The sequence below is a fragment of the Planococcus citri genome, chromosome 5 (assembly GCF_950023065.1).
Source record: "Planococcus citri chromosome 5, ihPlaCitr1.1, whole genome shotgun sequence".
Classification (NCBI taxonomy): Eukaryota; Metazoa; Arthropoda; class Insecta; order Hemiptera; family Pseudococcidae; genus Planococcus; species Planococcus citri.
The window spans coordinates 30,650,327-30,667,942 of record NC_088681.1 but is presented as its reverse complement, the minus strand read 5'-3'; the positions used below and the strand labels follow the sequence as shown (position 1 = coordinate 30,667,942).

The 17,616-nt window shown below is 31.6% G+C and overlaps 1 protein-coding gene across 3 annotated transcripts in view; it reads left to right on the top strand.

Moving 5' to 3' along the window:
- The window catches only part of svp (COUP transcription factor 2), a 126,141-nt gene extending 112,681 nt beyond the window's left edge, over window positions 1-13,460 (top strand). For all 3 annotated transcript variants that reach the window (XM_065368566.1, XM_065368565.1, XM_065368567.1), the window contains exon 5: window positions 10,199-13,460. In XM_065368566.1, coding sequence (XP_065224638.1) covers window positions 10,199-10,470 — 272 coding nt within the window. In that variant the 3' untranslated portion in view covers window positions 10,471-13,460. The remainder of the gene's footprint in view (window positions 1-10,198) is intronic.
- The last annotated feature ends 4,156 nt before the right edge of the window (window positions 13,461-17,616 follow it).

Below are 17,616 nucleotides of genomic sequence, written 5' to 3'. Positions count from 1 at the left end.
AATTTATTGGCAGATCAAAAATAGAGTATATCTCAAATTCCAGCTTTTTCTATGTCAATTTGGTAAAATTTTGATTTTTTCCTCATTTTTGGCCCAAATTTGATTTTGAAAAATTCGCCAAAAAATTGAAAAATGCACTTTAGCACTTGTAACTTTAGCTATTGATATAGATTTGCATGCTTTTTTGATCTAGACATGCAATTTTTGGCTGCAGAAATTGATTTTGGCGCCATATGGAGAAATTCAAGATTTCTGGAAAAATCGAAAATTACGCTGGAGGCTCCAGCATGGCCGAAAATAACGAAATTCGATCGAGGAGAGATTGATATTTATTTCAGAACCAATTTTCATCATTATTACTGAATAAAATATATATATTCAAAGAAACTCATAAATCGTTAAAAAAAAGGTCAATTTTTGATTTTTAAAAAATTTTCCAAAATTCAAATCGATGAAAAAATTATTAAAAAATTGATTTCAGTCAGTCTTTTTTTCAACAACTCAAAAATATTTCTCTCAAAAAATCCATCCAGAGTATAACTTTTTCATTTATTTTCGAGTCAATCCCTCCCTTTCTACAGTTTGCCAGCTTTTTTGCCAGATAGAATCTCCGTGTAATCCTCCCTTTCACGAGACTCAGCAACAAAAATGACGATCACTCGAGATATTTCGAACGCGGTGCATATTTTGTCGCTCGAAATGCACGAAGAGAACGACGCGATGGTCGTGATTGATTTTGTGCCAAGTCAAAACTGAAAACATCGGATGGCGATACGATGCGACGACGATGTAAGCATTTGTAGCACGCGTGCATTTTGCATTGTTTAGACGATAGTCAGCGACGCTTATCGGCTTTTTACGCTTTTAAATAGGTCGTGACATTTCGGTTGACATTTGCAGGGTGTTTGACCCGGCCATGTTTCGCTCACTGAGTTGCTACTGTATTAGCACAGTTTGCCTTCGCCATCGCCTTCGAGACTAAACATTTAAAAAGAGCTTGACTCTCGGGTGAACTGAAATGGTAAACTTACGTACCTTACGTACGACTTTTTGGCCGAAATCTCTTCGCGGTATCGGTACTACGGAGTACGGAGTACGGAGTACGGATGCGACGACAAAGCGTCCAGGTTGCCTCTTCCTCCTCCACTTCTATCTATCGTATTTCATACTTACTCTAAATGGTTTATAAGGTACGAAAAGCCTGAGGCTAAGTTGCCTATCTGATGTGACCTTGATTATAAGATAGAAGGAGGTATATAATATGTTAAGAGAAGCGCGTTTGTAGATGCTCGTACGTGAGCGTAAACGTACTGTGTGGTAGAGCCTAAGGACAGGTATGACTACTCGGGGTCACAGACCTGTCGACCTGCCTCTGGCCCAGGTTATATTCTCATATTACTTTCATAGCGTGTAGATCTGTGTGTGTGCCGATGTGTATCCTCTATTCCTCTCGCCTCTATCTCTAGCTCTATACCTCTATACGTATAGTATGCACTACTATAATAGTACTCTATTCCGTTTGTACAAAACATCAACTTGTTATGTTATTCGAGTTGGTTTGCTTTTGGTTTTGGTGGAGATGGCGTGACTTCTCTCGTCCTCTCTCGCCAACACTGTGTGTGTGTTGTGTGCCCTGTGTGCCCTTTTCGGGCACGCCGATACCATGCGCCAATTCTCTTTCTATGGCATGCCTACCTATAGCTGTGTACGAGTAGCTGCGCCGTTGCAAAATTCATTATGTTAGTAGTGCGATTCGTTAACATAAATAAATCATCGATCCGACAACGTATTTGTATGCGAACAGTAAGTATGCAGCAGTGGTTGTAAAGTAGTAAATTCGACTCCAGAGTGATCTTTTTCGCCTAGGCTTTGTTTTTTGTACGAGTACCTACGAACGAGTGACCGCTGCAAGTGTTACGTTTGTTATCGTAGGCTTGTGTAAAAAGTGAAGAATAAATCTGGCATGTGCCTTCTTTGTAGTGTGGCTACAAATGTTCAACTAGCAGTGTCAAATTTATTGCTACGATACACCCAGTAAGGAGCAGATTGCCTCTGGCAGAGGGAGGTTTTTGTTGTCATTAAGTAGGTCTAAATGGATCGAAATTACGGGTGGTGTTGGATGAAAATATACTTATTATCGTATCGATATCTCATGTGACTGTGAGAATTTGGGATCGTGGTACAAAATTTCAGCATTTATTCAGAGTAACGTGACCTTCTGTACGATTTTTCCAAAGATTAATTTTCTGCCATGTATAAATCGACGTAGAATAATCTAAAATACATCTCCAGGAAACACTCAAGCGCTAACTATGAGAAGTTTTTTTTTCGAATTTTACAATTTTTTGGAAATTAATTTTGGTCTAAAATTCAATATCCCTTATTTTTCACCCCCCCCCCCCCCCCACTCGAAAAAAATGAATCGAAAATGGTTTCAATTCATTTTAAAAATTTTAAAGTTTCACAAAACTTTTCAAAATTAAGTTGGACTGCTGTAATTTTGTGCATATCCAATTTTCGACATACTGAGTCCATTGCAGGCAATTTCAAGCCATATCTGAAACTAATATTCTCCAAATGGCCATTCCCCCGAACAAATTCCCCAAAAAAAACTACTTTCTAAGTGTAAGAATTGCTTACAGTTTTAGTTAAAAAACAAAACTTTTTGACAATTTTCTAAAAATTCTGAAATTTTGACCCATAAAAAGATGGTTTTCAATTTTGGCAAAAAAAAAGACTTTTCGGAAATTCTGATTGAAAAAATAAAATAAAAAAAATACCCTTTTGGTAATTTTGACAAAAAAAACTCTTTTTTACAGTTTCGATTAAAAAGCTAGACATTTCGGTAATTTTTTGCGGGTTTGACCAAAAAAACAAATTTGACCTTTTGGCAATTTTGATTTTTAAAAAATGATAAAAATAAAAACAGGCTCTTTTAGTGATTTTTAGAAAAAATTGTACTTATTTTCTTGGAATTTTGACAAAAAAGTGAGACTTTTGGGTGGTTTTGATAAAATTCTGTCAGTCTTTTTTTTTGCATGTGTAATTTTGACCAAGAAAGAAACAAATTTTTTTGCTGCATTAAAGGAAGACTTTGTGAAAATTTTTAGCCCAAAACAATGTGTTCTCTCTTATTTTATCGAAATACAAGACTTTTTAGTAATTACCTAATTTTACTTTTAAAAAATGATACAAATTTTTTAAAAACCAGGTATTTTGGCAATTTTGACAAAAAATGGTTGTTTTATACAGTTTTGACAAAAAAGCAAAACTTTTAAGTAGGTAATTTTGGCAAACGAAAAATATTTTGCAATTTTGGCAAAAAAACAAGACTTTTTGGCAATTCTGATTTAAAAATTGAAAAAAAGAAGACTTTTTTGATAATTTTGAGAAAAAGTTTTTTTTTTACAGTTTCCATTAAAAATGCTAAGCATTTTGGTAACTTTTTGCAAGTGTGACCAAAAAAACAGATTTTTTGTGGCAAAAAGAGCAAGTCTTTCTGGTTTTTTGATCACAAAAAAGGTGTTCTCCAATTTTGCAAAAAAGCAAGACCTTTTGGCAATTTTGATTTTTGGAAAAATAATAAAAATAAAAACAGGATCTTTGGGTGATTTTTAGTAAAAATTGTACTTTTTTATAATTTTGACAAAAATGCAACACTTTAGGGTAGTTTTAGTAAATTTTTTTTTTTGTAATTTTGTGACCAAGAATGAAACAGATTTTTTTTGCTGCATTAAAGCAAGACTTTGTGACAATTTTGTGTCGAAAAAAATGTGTTCTGTCTTATTTTGCCAAAATACAACAAGACTTTTCAAGTTTTTAGGAATTTTACTATAAAAAAATAATATAAAATAAAATTTTGAAAAAACAGGTTTTTTAGCAATTTCGTTAAAACATTTTTGTTTTATACAGTTTTGACAAAAAAGCAAGACTTTTGGGTTCATTTGACAAAAAAAAAATTCTGCATTTTTGGCGAAAAAACAAGACTTTTTGACGATTTTGATAAAAAAGAATCAGTTTATAGGAATTTTTGACAATTTAAACAAGAAAAAAACAAGATTTTGTAGGAAGTTTGATAGAAAAAATGAGTCTGTTCTGAAATTCTGACGAAAAACCAAATTTTTACTCATCACTTCTGTGTATTTGGAAAATTTTCAATAAGTTTCTATGTAGATGCTTTAAAACGGGTGGAAACCACCTCCAATTGATTCTATAGTTGCTCAAAACTGATTGAAACTTATTCCAATTGATTCTTGTAGACAGAAGGTCGGAGCTGAGGGGGCTGAAAAATAGGTTAGTTATCAAATTTCACTAATTTCAGCTTTCTGGGTCAGATATTAGTTTTAGGACTAATTTTCATAATTATTCTTTATGAATAAAAATGTCATTTTTTAATAAAAACTTTAAAAGCATAAGTCGTCGAAAGTAGCTCTTTTTTGGGTTTCCAATAATTCTCCGAAAATCAATTTGAGCAGATGAAAATGAAATTTTAGAAGATGTGCAAAATATGTAAAGGTCATTTTTCGCTTAAAATTATATTTTTTATGAGATCCGTTAATTAGTTTTTCAAGTTCTATTTCAACCCTCCTATACCTAGACTTTATTTTAAATTTAGTAAAGGAAAGAAGTTCCCTAAAGAAAGATGTCACCTGTCAAAATATCAAAATTTTCGGAATTGCTTCATAACATTACACCATATTACGGTGTAACTTTTGGTATCGTTACATATTCTATTGATCGCCTAATTAGTCAAATTAATTCAAATCCAAAGCAAACAAGTATAGCGATAATTTTTTTCTTATAAGCTACTTGGTCTATCCAGAGTTAATAAATATTAAACAGTAGTAAGTATTTTAAAATAAAATCAACCGTTTGTCTCATTCATTAATACAGATGGCGAAGAGAGAAGCATCATCGGTTTATACGTTGTAATTAAGTTAATTAATCATGACAGTATCTGTATTTAAATCTGGCCACCATTCAAGTTCCACTGTGTGGATTTTTTTCTTGTCCTGTATAAATGTAGACGCAGTTACGTTAAATGAATGTACGTACGGTAGTACCTACATAAAAAATGCAAGTCTATACAGATATATTAATTCGAATTTACTCCCGTGTCTGTATCATCGTTTAAGTAAAGTAAAAACCAAATAAGAAAAGTGCAACGGGCAGGGTGAAATAAAGAATAAAATTATACTAAAATTTAATTACAATTTATTCGTGTAAAGCGTAATTTTAATTGACCGTGCTAACGAACGTGGTAATATAAATTTGACTTTTTTATGGTACATGCATATAGGATGATTGACTGTATAGATGCGGGCAGGTCATACATGCGGATAAAAAACACAAAAAAAAGAATACTAAACCGGGATAGGGAAAAAATTAAAGGAGGAAAAAAAGTCCAACGTGGTAATATTCAAATTATATTAGATATACTTACTTGGGAGCTAAAGTATATAAGGTTTTGTTTGACGACATGCATAAGCAAACGGGTAATAATGAGCGCACGTTTTGCGGTCACATTCAATTGAGAAGTTTTAAATTTCATCTATCAAAATTAGCGCCACCATCATAAAGGGTTAACATCGAGTCAATTGGTCACGCGGTGTACATGGTTTACCAGAGAGATGAGAAATAGGAAATATGATAATACGAGCCTACCAGAGCACGTTGATTGTGTACTCGCAAACAGGCTCTTTTTGTTGTTGTAATTATCGCGGTGTAATTATCGTCGTTGTTGTTGTGGTATTCGAAATGCATACATACTCGTACTCGTATCGTGGCTCTGCTTACCCCTCCTGTGAGCGATTATGCGTGCGTTAGGGTGCGGAATTGCTATGGTTGAATAAAATAGGAGACTTCAAAAATCAGAGTGGTAGTGGGAACGAATTTTACGAAAATTGCAGTGACATGAATTTTTCTCATTGTAGGTACCTACTTGTGCTTTCGATTCGTTTGGTAATTGAAAATTACTATTAGAGTGTATTTTGATGCAATTTACTTGAGATTGAAATTTTTGGCAAAAAATCAATTCAACTCAAACATGCATTTTTTTGGTATTTTTTTTTCAAATCTGACGAAAAAAGGTTGGAAAATGAAACATGGAAGAAAATTGTTTAAAATCTGAATATTTGGGTAGAAATGGTATCACAGGGTGTCTAAAAACAATCCTTTTTATGTTTTGTTGCCCTGTGTTTTAGGTACATGTGCCCAAAATATCCTAATTTTGTTTTGTCATTTTTTTTTTTTTTTTTTTTTTTGCACAAATTGTCTATGAAGTTTTTTTTCAATTTTTTAGTTTTTCACATAAAACTTTAAAAATTTTCATCTTATTCTCCCTTTATTTTTATTTTTTGTTTTCATTTTTTCTACTGTTATAGGTATAACCTTTTATGCAGACATTGCAGACTCTTCATACATATATTCATTGATTGATTTTTTTAAAGTTAAATATGTATTTCAGATTGAAAATTTTGCGTCTTAAAAAATTTTGACCTACAAAAATGGACCTTTCGAAATTTGTTGTTCACTTTTCCTTAATGAACTGCTTAATTGTTCGACACTTTGTACTTTTTTCCAATTTTTAACCATTAATAATCGATATTTATCCTCAATTTTTAGGATTTTGTTTGTGAAACAAAAAGCCTTGAGTGGCATCGAATTTTGAAAAAAAAAATATATAAACGTTTTCTCTCTCTTTATTCCTACCTTCTGAAATATTGAAATATTTGAAAAAAATTTCTAAATTTCAATTCTTTAACTAAATTTTGACATTTTTCTTTCATTTTCTCCTTCTTTGGGATTTTTGTTTTTTTTTGCCATTTGGTGATAATGAGCAAAAAATTCGATCCTCCTTTCTCCCATCTCTTTAAAAATTGGTGTAGGTAGGTACCTATCTGTTAAATAAGTATGTTGGTTTTCTATTTTTTTTTCAATCAAACATTAAAATTTTCTTTTCATTTTCTCCTTATTTTGAAATTTTTTATTTTGTTCCTTTGGTGATGTGGGAATTCAAAGAAATCTATCAAAATAATGTTGATTCTCGCCTTTTTGAAAAAGTTGAAGTATTTGGTGAAATACCCCTTTTATGTATTTTAAATCAAGTGTTGAAATTTTCCATTTATCTATTCTCTTTTTAATTATAAAATTTGAATAATTATTAAAAATTTATTTTCAAATTGATAATAAAAATAAATCGAGGGATACATGACAAATTTTAATATTAAGAATTTTTAAAAAGTTTCAAATGTTTTCTCGATAATTTGAATAATTATTAAAAATTTATTTTCAAATTGATAATAAAAATAAATCGAGGGATACATGACAAATTTTAATATTAAGAATTTTTAAAAAGTTTCAAATGTTTTCTCGATGTTAGGCAGAAAATTTGATGAAATGTAGACCTCCCCCCCCATCTCATCCTCTTTAAAATTGCGTGGGTATTTTTGAAAATATCCAAATTTTTTCATTTTTATTTTGGTGCTGCTCTGTTTGTTGGATACATTGGATCAAAGGAAACAGATAATTTCCTCTATCTTGATGTCTACGTATTTATCATTTTATTGACTTTGGTCGAAAACTTGAGAAGCGAGGCAAAAAAAAAATGTTTTCGTGAGAAAACTTGAAGAAATGTTATCCAATCGAACGTAATAAATCTGAAATTCTCTATTTATATCCCCCCTCCCCTCCCCTCCCCTCCCCTTTCCAACACTAAATCGATTCGAAGCTGTTTCGGATAACGTTGAGTAGTTCTAAAGCCTTCAAAAATTTTTTGAAAGTTCAAGTTCTTATGAAATTTTTTCTGAGAATCGGGCTAAAAATATGAAATTTAGTATGTAGGTTTATCACGTACTTTCGACTAAAGTGAAGAAATAAAAGCTTTAATTTTTTCGGGACATAGCTACTGCTGTAGAGCTGTGTCCAATTTACTTTATCACATTTTCGCTCAGGTAACTAAAGAAGTAGTCACACTGGTGGTCATATTTTGGGACCGAAAAAAGAAAACTTGAAAGATCATTCAAAAATCCGTCAAGATGCCAAATTTTAATTTTAAAAAAAATCAAAAGCTCATTTTTTTAAATGAAAAAACTCAAAATTTTAATGAAAGTAATATAGACAACAGAAAATTGGGTTGTTCTCTATTTTGGACCTTACGAATATTTTGGAGCATCTACTGGGTTTTTAAATCTTCCAGTTGTAAAAAAATACCTTGAATTGTTGACCAAAAAAAAATCAGCTCCTACCCACAATTCATATTCATCTTCCATTTCTTTTGATCGATTCAAGTACAGATTTTCACATTTTGGTTCTGCATTTTCAAAACCAAAATCTTCTCCATGTAACCGGTATTATTTTGAGGAAAAAAATTTCAAAAAAATTGAAAATTCGCTATTTATAAATGCATGAACATGAAAAGTTGAGATTGTCTTCTTGTGTAATTTTGCAACCTCCAGAGGATTTTCATTTTTCTAACGCTGAAAAAAAATCTTCTGAAAATTGGTGTCTAAATTGATCGAAATATTTGCCCAGAAAGTGAAAATCTGAGTTTATAGGCAGGTGATGAATTTTATTTTGGTCTTTTTGAGGGAAATTGTTCAAATTTGGAAGATCCAAAAATTCGTTGGAAGCTCTAGAATGCCTCGACCCCCCCCCACATCAATCGAAAATACCAGCAATTTTCTCTTCGAAAATGGGTCAAATTTGAATTGTAAAAAATTCACCAACCTCTTCAAACCACAATGTAGAAAAATCTGGAGAAACAATCATTGCAGCTAATCTTCAGCCCTCGAAAACCCCAATCGAGAACACTCGTAGTATTTCATTCGTATAGAAACACGTAACTTATTGGTGGAAATATTCGTAGTTATCACGAGATTTAACCAAAACTGGGGCCAGACCCGGTGTTGTTTGAAATTAATAAAGAAACACGATGGCACATCGTAAAAGTTTAACCGTATAAGAGCGGACAATTGGTGTAGTGTGAAAGTTTACACTTTACACGGATAGATACGTTTTAGCTCGCGAGAAGAATGGTACGCGGGTTAAAATTAGAGAGGAAATGTGATGAGAGGTACATAGCATCACAACGATATACCAAGAGAGGTGACTCGGGTGGACTATTGTTGTGTAGAAAACGGCGCTACCGCTGCTACACGCCGTATACTCGTATAGTAGTAGGTATCTCGACGACGAGCAATGGAAATTGTGAACTTTAACGGTTGGGTCGCTTATCTGTGAGTTTTGTTTTGCGAAAATGACCCTATCTCAGTAACAAAGTATCTTCGCTTTTGTTCCCCTTAATCAACATAACTTTGTTTGTATCCATTCGCGACGTCCTTTCGCCGTTGCCTAAAACGTCCTTAAAATACCTAACCCTTGAACAATGAAAGGGGTTAAATGTAAAAGACATTTATCCCGCCAAATAGTGGTGTAAATTTTTACCACTCTGCGAAAGGAAATTGAGCGGTCTCTAAGCTACATATACTTTCCTCCTACGTATGTACGTACAAATATATGCAAGCCGCAGCAGCCGATACTCATGCCTGCCAAGTCTGCAAATCGTACCAAAAAAAAGATAAGGTACGAAGGTTAGCTTCGCGTATGCTATTTACTACAGTGTATTCCGATCCTGTCTACGTACGTTATCAGAAAGGGTAGCTGGGATCACCCTCGTAATATGCTAATATCTCGCTAGTGCGATCAGCTCGCAGGACGTAGTGCTAATTAAACTAACCTCTCGTTCTGTCTCACTCTATCGGTTTTATCTGTCTTTCTTTTGTACATTGCAACAGTGTGAAAAGTCTGTGATAACCTGAGTCAGTATTTTGCCTTTGATTTGTTTATTCAAAAAAAAAAAAAAAAAAAAAAAAGGATCGAGTTTGATTCCACTTTACACATTTATTAAATGAGCTTTCGAGTTTCGAATTGCTGACGATACTCTTAGGCACAGGTTCTAGGCAACCATCAATACCACCACATACAATTTTCAAAAAAAAATAAATAAATAGGCATCTATAAATAAAAGACAATTTCGTAAATACTCCAGTATCAAAATATACCTACCTACATACAACATTTAGCTACGTTAAATATTTGTAGATACAACTTACTCTTAATATTATTTATTGAAGGTATATATGTAGCTGTGTACCTAGATTAATACCAACTAACCCTTTCATTTATTTTATGATTTCAGACGCGTGCGGGTTATCGGACGTAGGCCATATTGAATCACTTCAAGAAAAATCACAATGCGCACTAGAAGAATATTGCAGAACGCAGTATCCAAATCAACCTATCAGATTTGGTAAATTATTATTAAGATTGCCTTCCTTGAGGACGGTCAGTTCGCAAGTCATTGAACAACTATTTTTCGTCAGACTAGTCGGTAAAACTCCCATAGAAACCTTAATCAGAGACATGCTACTGAGTGGCAGTAGCTTCAGTTGGCCTTATAATTCAATGTGACAAAATATTTGGAGGCAGATTGCTACCTCCGCTATCAATTTATAAATTACTTTTTTTTTTTAGTCGTTTTTATACTATTTCAGTGTGTTTTTCTCTCTTTGTCTCTCTAAATATTATATTTTTACGTTTTTTTCTTTCTCTCTTCCTCTCTCTCTTTCTCCCTTTCTATTGTAGTCTTTTACGATAGTTGTTATTTTTTTTCATTTTTTCCTGTGCCGATATAACATTTGCATTATAGTGAATGTTGAATATCGTGTACGTGTAGTTGTATGAATGTTTACTTGGCGTTACCTGATTTCCCCCTTCATGCCCTCCCTCCTTGAAACCATTGCATTGACTCTCTATTACTTTTTGGATGTTTCGATGTAAAGTGTTTGAGCGATGAATTCACAAAAATTGATTTTTCTAAAGTAATATTTATATTTTGAAACTTTAAAATATCGTTCCGATATTAATTTTGGGATTGTACGTAGCTACTCTTAAAATATCCAGCTTCTCTGTCTCTCTGTTTGCCAAGAGCTTTGATCTCTAAGATATTACTTGCCTATATTTTTAGCTTCAAATAGCAAATCGAGTACCAGATACGTTTAAAAATTTTTTAGAACCCTTCCTCTTTTCCCTTCTTTTCTTTTTCTCTTAAAAGCAGAGATTTTGGTCACAGACTTGATTCTCGAACAAATAAAAAATAATTAAAATTCATTAGTTCGAAAATTGTTTTGATTTTGGATTTTGAAATAGAAATTTCGAGGGCTCAATCTTCCAAACCATAATCAATTCTGATCCATTGAAATATTCTTAGGTCCTCATTATTTCAAAATTACAAAATCAAATTAATTTTTAAATACATTTTTTTTTCCTTTTTTAATCATCTGATTGAATTCTTGCAAAATTGGAATCAAAAAGTATTTCAAAAACTCATCAAGCAAATCTAATTTTAGAAAAAATTAATCAACTTCTGGATCTTTTGAAAATTTAAAAATTTAAAAATGGAATAAATTGACCATTTTCAATTTTCAAAAAAATTAATGCAGTAATTATTTTAATTCGTTTTTTTTTTTTTTGAAAACTTGATTGATGATTTTAAGAAGCAAGATTGAGAAAATTGACATGCAGTCATTAAAAAAGTACCTACCCATTTGAATTTGATGAAATTTTTCAACTAAGAAAAAGATTGTAGGTAAAGTTCCTGCACAACCCCTCCTTTCTTTCCCGACCTCCTGCTGTGATAGGAGTAGATTGTAGGTGTCTGTAGCCTGCATTATAGTTTCTGAAGTCGAATGGATCATCTACTTCAAACTTTGCAGGGGAAAATTATTAATTTTGGTTGCACAAAAAATGTTCCTATACCTGAACGATTTGTGATTGGAATTCAAAAGCATGGGAGGAAGGGATGTTGCGTTTCATTTTTTGGAAACTTTCTCCTAAAAAAAATAATTTAATGTACCTATTCAAATACAGTAGACTTCCGCTTATCCGGACTAACTGGGGAATTTGGTTGTCCGGATAAGCAAAAATCCGGATAATACGGATTAATATGTTTTTGGTTGAATTTTTGGCCAAAAATGACTGTTTTTTTTTATGATAATGGTGTATTTTTGTAATTTTTAATGAAATGTGCAAAAGATGAATTTTATTTCTTCACAAAATGGAGAAAAACAAACCAAAAACAAAGATAACAAAAATTTTTGAGTATGTACTCGTATGTAATTCATGTATACTTGTCCGGATAATACGGATTTTGTCCGGATAATCGGAAAGTCCGGATAATAAGGAGAATTTTTTTTCGTCCGGATAATACGGCTGTCCGGATAAGCGGAAGCCGGATAAGCGGAAGTCTACTGTACAAAGAAATTTTTGTCTGAATTCATCGCTAATAAAAATATGTTATTTTTACTTAATTTTTTTTTTTTTTTGAAATGTAATATGAGGCGTTGAATAGTTTAACCTTTAAAAGGTAGAAATAGTTGCTTAAAAAAAAATGCTTGGAAAATACTTAAAACTTGACGTTATTTTTGTTTGTTTTTTTACAATTATTATTATTCAGAAATTCCACGCCTTCTATTACAATTTTTAAAATTAAAACTAAATAGATTTTCACCAAAAAACTTAGCAATTGAGCTGTTTTGTTTTCTTGCTAAATAATAAGTTATTGGAATTTATTAATTTTTTAAATACGTTTTTTATTTATTATTTTTAATATCTTCTATGCCAAACTTTCTTGTGTTACTTAAAAGGTCTATCGCGTAGATATTTTAAAAAAATTATTTTTGAAGCAACGTTGCATTTGCGAATTTTTCCCTCAGTTGAACTCGTACTTACCTACATAAGCACAAAATCCTTATTGAACATTTTTTTTATAGCTGTACTATGAATTTTTTAAATCAACTTTCATTTTCATTGATTTATAGGATGAAATTTATAAATAAGCTTTTGTACTTAAATTAATTTTAACGCTTTTTATTTCGCGTTGTTTTGGATTCACGAGAGTAGAATTTTTTGACGAAGGAACAAAGTTTTTCCACGATATTGTTTGTATGTAACTTGACGTATAAAAAGTTACCATTTTGATTATAAAGAGAGAAATCTGGTTTTAACATTTAAAATATTGTATTTTTGGAACGATTGCATTACGCGAGCCCAGCATTTATCGTGTGTAATAAGGTAGTCTTTACACGATGATTTTTTTTTTCTCAGTTTGTTATAAATCTTGGTGTCCTTTAGATATTAATTATTTTTGATGTTGCCATTATTTACATAATTTATAATTTAATTCGTGTGTAGTTTTGTATTTGTACCTATGTTAAAAGATATACTCGTATAATTGTACGTTATGATGTGCTCTAGGTATAGAAAAATACAAAAGAAAGAAAAAAAAATTACGACGAGTATAAAAAATGCGGAGAACGAATAATGTACATAATGTAGTATGGTAGTCTAAATGTAAAATATTTTTATCGAAATGTCACTATTAAATTTGTGTTTTGAATTTACCAACGTATGATTTATTTTTGTCGAGTTGACGACTGCTGCGAAGTTACTTGCTGAAATGCAAAATTTAGATCAACACGAACTTGCATTTTCAAATGCTGAGATATTTATTCGAATAGGAAGAGAAGACTGATAGCTAGCTAAGTAAAAAGAGTATATATTATCTTGTGAGGCTGTGAATTATCAAGTATGTACCTACATCGCTCACTTCGTTCAACAAGTCTTATAAAAGCTGCACTGTTGGGATGTGGCCAATGCAACGAGCACAAGTAAGAGTATGAGTATGGTATGTTACGAATTCCATTCATTTGAAAACCATCGGTTGCTCTTGGTGAATGAAAATATTTTAACCATTCACAAAAATTCGAACCAGGATGAATGCATGAGTCTGACAAGCCAAGATTGAGGTGATTTACGTATTGAAAAACGAAAAAAAAATGTGAGTTTATTTTGGTTTATTTTGAGGGTACACAGGTAGGTGTTCGATGTTTGGTACGTGTTGTTGGATATTCTTTATTGTAAGTAGGTATTTGAACTCTTATGGTGAAATAAATTTGGTAAGTAAATATCTAGGATGCTGAAGCAATTTTGCTGGAAGAGGAGACAACCACACAAAAAAGTCTGATCATCTTCTCGTAAGTAAGTACCTATCAGTTTTCATCAAAATAAAATAAAAATTATAAAAGAATGACCAAGAGGCAAAAAGGTGACACAATATTGTTACCGTGATGGCTACTCAAACCAAGTTACATTCACGTGATCCTGTTTTTATTTCTTTGATTTCAGAAATCATCAAATGGAAATTGTAACACGAATATTTCGATGATTTGCGTTTGATTAGTTCGCTGAAAATAAAAAAGTCACCGATGGTTTTTACGTGGTATGAAGAATTATTGTTCGAATGTGAGCGATATAAAACAATCGCCTAATGCTAAAATTCCAACAGCTAGAATTTTCTGATATCTGATTGTGAGAGCATATTGACATCAGTTGTCTTATTTACATGTTTCTTACAAAAATAAGATATTTTTCCTTTATCGCAGTCAACAACGCTAAACGATTGCGTTCAAGTGAGTATGTTTGCCTATAACTATAATGCATATTATCGGCTGCAGGGGCAAATACATACATAATGCGTAAAAAATATTTTACTTTGATCATCTATTATTTTATTTGCCTGTAAAAATTTATTATGCCTGAAATTCATAAAAGATTTTTTTTTAGTATTCAAGCGGCTGGATTTTTCTAACTCCATGTTCAGGAAAATTTAAGTACGATCAGATTTGAAAAACGAGAAAAATACCTTTCTTTACGGAGCTTTTATTGTACCCATGGACTCCAATTTAATTGAAATTTTGCGCATTGAAACAGTTGAAAATAGCAGAAATAGTTCATTGCTAAATTATTAGGTAAATACGTATACCTAATTTTTTACAGAAAGAGTAGATTTTGAATTTCCAAAAAATGAACAAATTTCTGAGAATTACCGACATCATAATTTTTCACCTCTTGAATTTTTGAACTTTTTTTTGCACTCGCTTCGCTCGGCTATTTTTTTTATCCCTTTCCTAAATTAAAAAATTCCATTTTGAAACTTTCAAAAATTCGAAAAGGAAAATAACAATATTTTAATAAGCTTGATGTGAGTATTATCATAGGTAGTTATCAATTATTGATGAACTTGTTATTTCATATCTCATTTCATTTTAGAAATTCGTAATTTTATTTGTCAAAATTGTTATTTTTTTCTTTTACTGATCGCCAAATTTTTGGTCACCTCCCTTGAAAACCCACTAGTTTTATTCCAGTCACCTCAATGAAAAATGTTTGGAAATCTTTCAACTCTCTGCATGCTCCTGCCTCCAATGCTATTTTCATTCATTGGATTAATTCATCACAACATAGAAAAAAAAGTACTGATATCCTCAAAAAAAAAAAAAAACTCTTTGAAAAAGAATTACACTCCGCCTTCTCCACGATTCCTATCTAATGATCGAACTTACTCAATAAACAAGAGGTAAAAAAAATATAGTAAAAAAATGTTATGATATAATGGTAGAATCCGCCCCTAATAAAAAATACCTACCACTTCACCAGATTTTTTTTTTTGAATCCTGAATTCCATTAAGTAGGTACTTACATTTTTTCATCGCCAAAAATCATATTTAGATTTACAATTTATCCTTTGAAAATATAGTTTTAGAAGGTCTTTTATAATTTTTTTAAAATTATTATTAGCGGTTTAGAGCAAAAATTAGAAAGCTTGACTTCATTGAACGCTTTTTTTCATAAATTTTTGATGTGGGTTGATTAAAATGTTGCTGAAAAGTGAAAAGTCATTATTGTAGGCGAAAAAAATACTTTAGTTTCTTTTTTTACTTTTCATTTTTCAAGAGAGTGGGAGAATTTCTTTCTTTCTGTTCAATTTATGGCGCAATGGCTGGGAAATGAAATGAAAATTCACTTCAGTTAAATTAAATGAGGCAAATTATCAAATTTTGGGATAGGTGTTGCTTTTTTCATTTTTTTAAGAGTGATTTTGTTTGGTACCTACTAGGACATAGTAAATTTTTCTGGCTGTGCCATCAAGTTCTTTTGTTTTTCTGCTCGTTGATTTGTAAGTTTTTAAATAATGAAATTGAATTTTTTGAAACATCGAGTCTCTTATGAGATCGTTATTGAAATTTGAAAACAAGACGGCGCAAAAAATAATTAAATTAAATTAAACATCAAAATAATTTTAAAAATTAAAAATTGAAGAACTTGGATTTGGAATATTGAATTGAACATGATTGTGATTGAACAATTTTTTCAACTTTCAATTTTTTTTTTGAAGAAAAAACCAGGGACTGAAAGCTAGCCGAAAGCTGAAAGCCAAAAGCCGAAAAAAGCCGAAAGTTTCGTATTATTTCGCGTATTTTTCACCGAATTTTGGAAGTTAAAAGCTAGCCAAGTTTCATTTTGAAAAAGTCAAAAGCCAGCTAGAAGTTTCATTTCATACGGCTTTTTACCAAGCTTTTTTTATGGTTTTGATTGAATTTTTTGAAATTTTTTTAGTTGAGAAATTGAGAAATTGGCTTCAAAGTTCAAAGTATTGATCAGTGTTGAAAGAAAGCGGAAAAAATTTCCGCGTTCTTGTTCTTTGATCTTGTTCTTGATGTATCAGGAGCGTTCTTGATCTTGTTTTTGTTCTTTGTTATCAAATTATGTTCTTGTTCTTTCAAATTTTTGCACCACAGTTTTGTTCTTGTTCTTGTTCTTTACCTCCAAGAACGCCCGTTCTTGGTTGTTTTTATCTTTGTTCTTGTTGAGTTCTTTCCTGGCATTCTTGCGTTCTTTTACTAGCGTTTTTCACTAGCGTTCTTGCTGGTTTCAAATCTGCTGACAATTTTATCAATATTTTGCAAAAATTACACTCTTTTTTTTACAATTTTCTCACAAATTACAAAATTTTTTGCATAAATTTCCATAGAAATTTGTAGCTAAGACAATGGCGTTAGAAAAAATGAAAGAACATTTAAGAACAAAAACGAAGAACGAAGAACAGATCAAGAACAAAGAACATGGGAAGTTTTCCCGTTCTTGTTCCTGTTCTTGTTCTTGAGGAGATTTTGATTCTGTTCTTGCTCTTGTTCTTGTTCTTTCAAAACTTGGTTTTGCGGTTTTGTTCTTGTTCTTGTTCTTGAAAAAATTTGAATTCTATTTTCGTTCTTGTTCTTGTTCTTCAAAAAATGTTCCGTTCTTTTAAATTTTGTTCCGTTCTTGTGCTGTTCTTTCAACACTGGTATTGATTTATCACTCTGAAGTCTGAAAATATGAAATTTTCATTCGTCTATGGGAAAAATTGAATCAAAATTCACCATTTTAGGCAAGTGATCCAACCATAAGTAACAAATTAGTTAATTTACCATCTATGAATACGGCGCTTCCGCTTAGTTATTTTTCATTCAAAATTTCAGCTTTAGCTGATTTTTATTTTTTAGAAAAGCCGAAAGCTAGCCAAAAGCTAGCCGAATTAATTGCTAAAGCCGAAAGCTAAAGGCAAAAGTTTCAGTTTTAAGTTTCATTTTGAAGCTTTCAGTCCCTGGAAAAAACCAACTACACTACCTATCACGATCCTAGTGTGTTAATAGATTACTAACATCAAGCAAAAACATC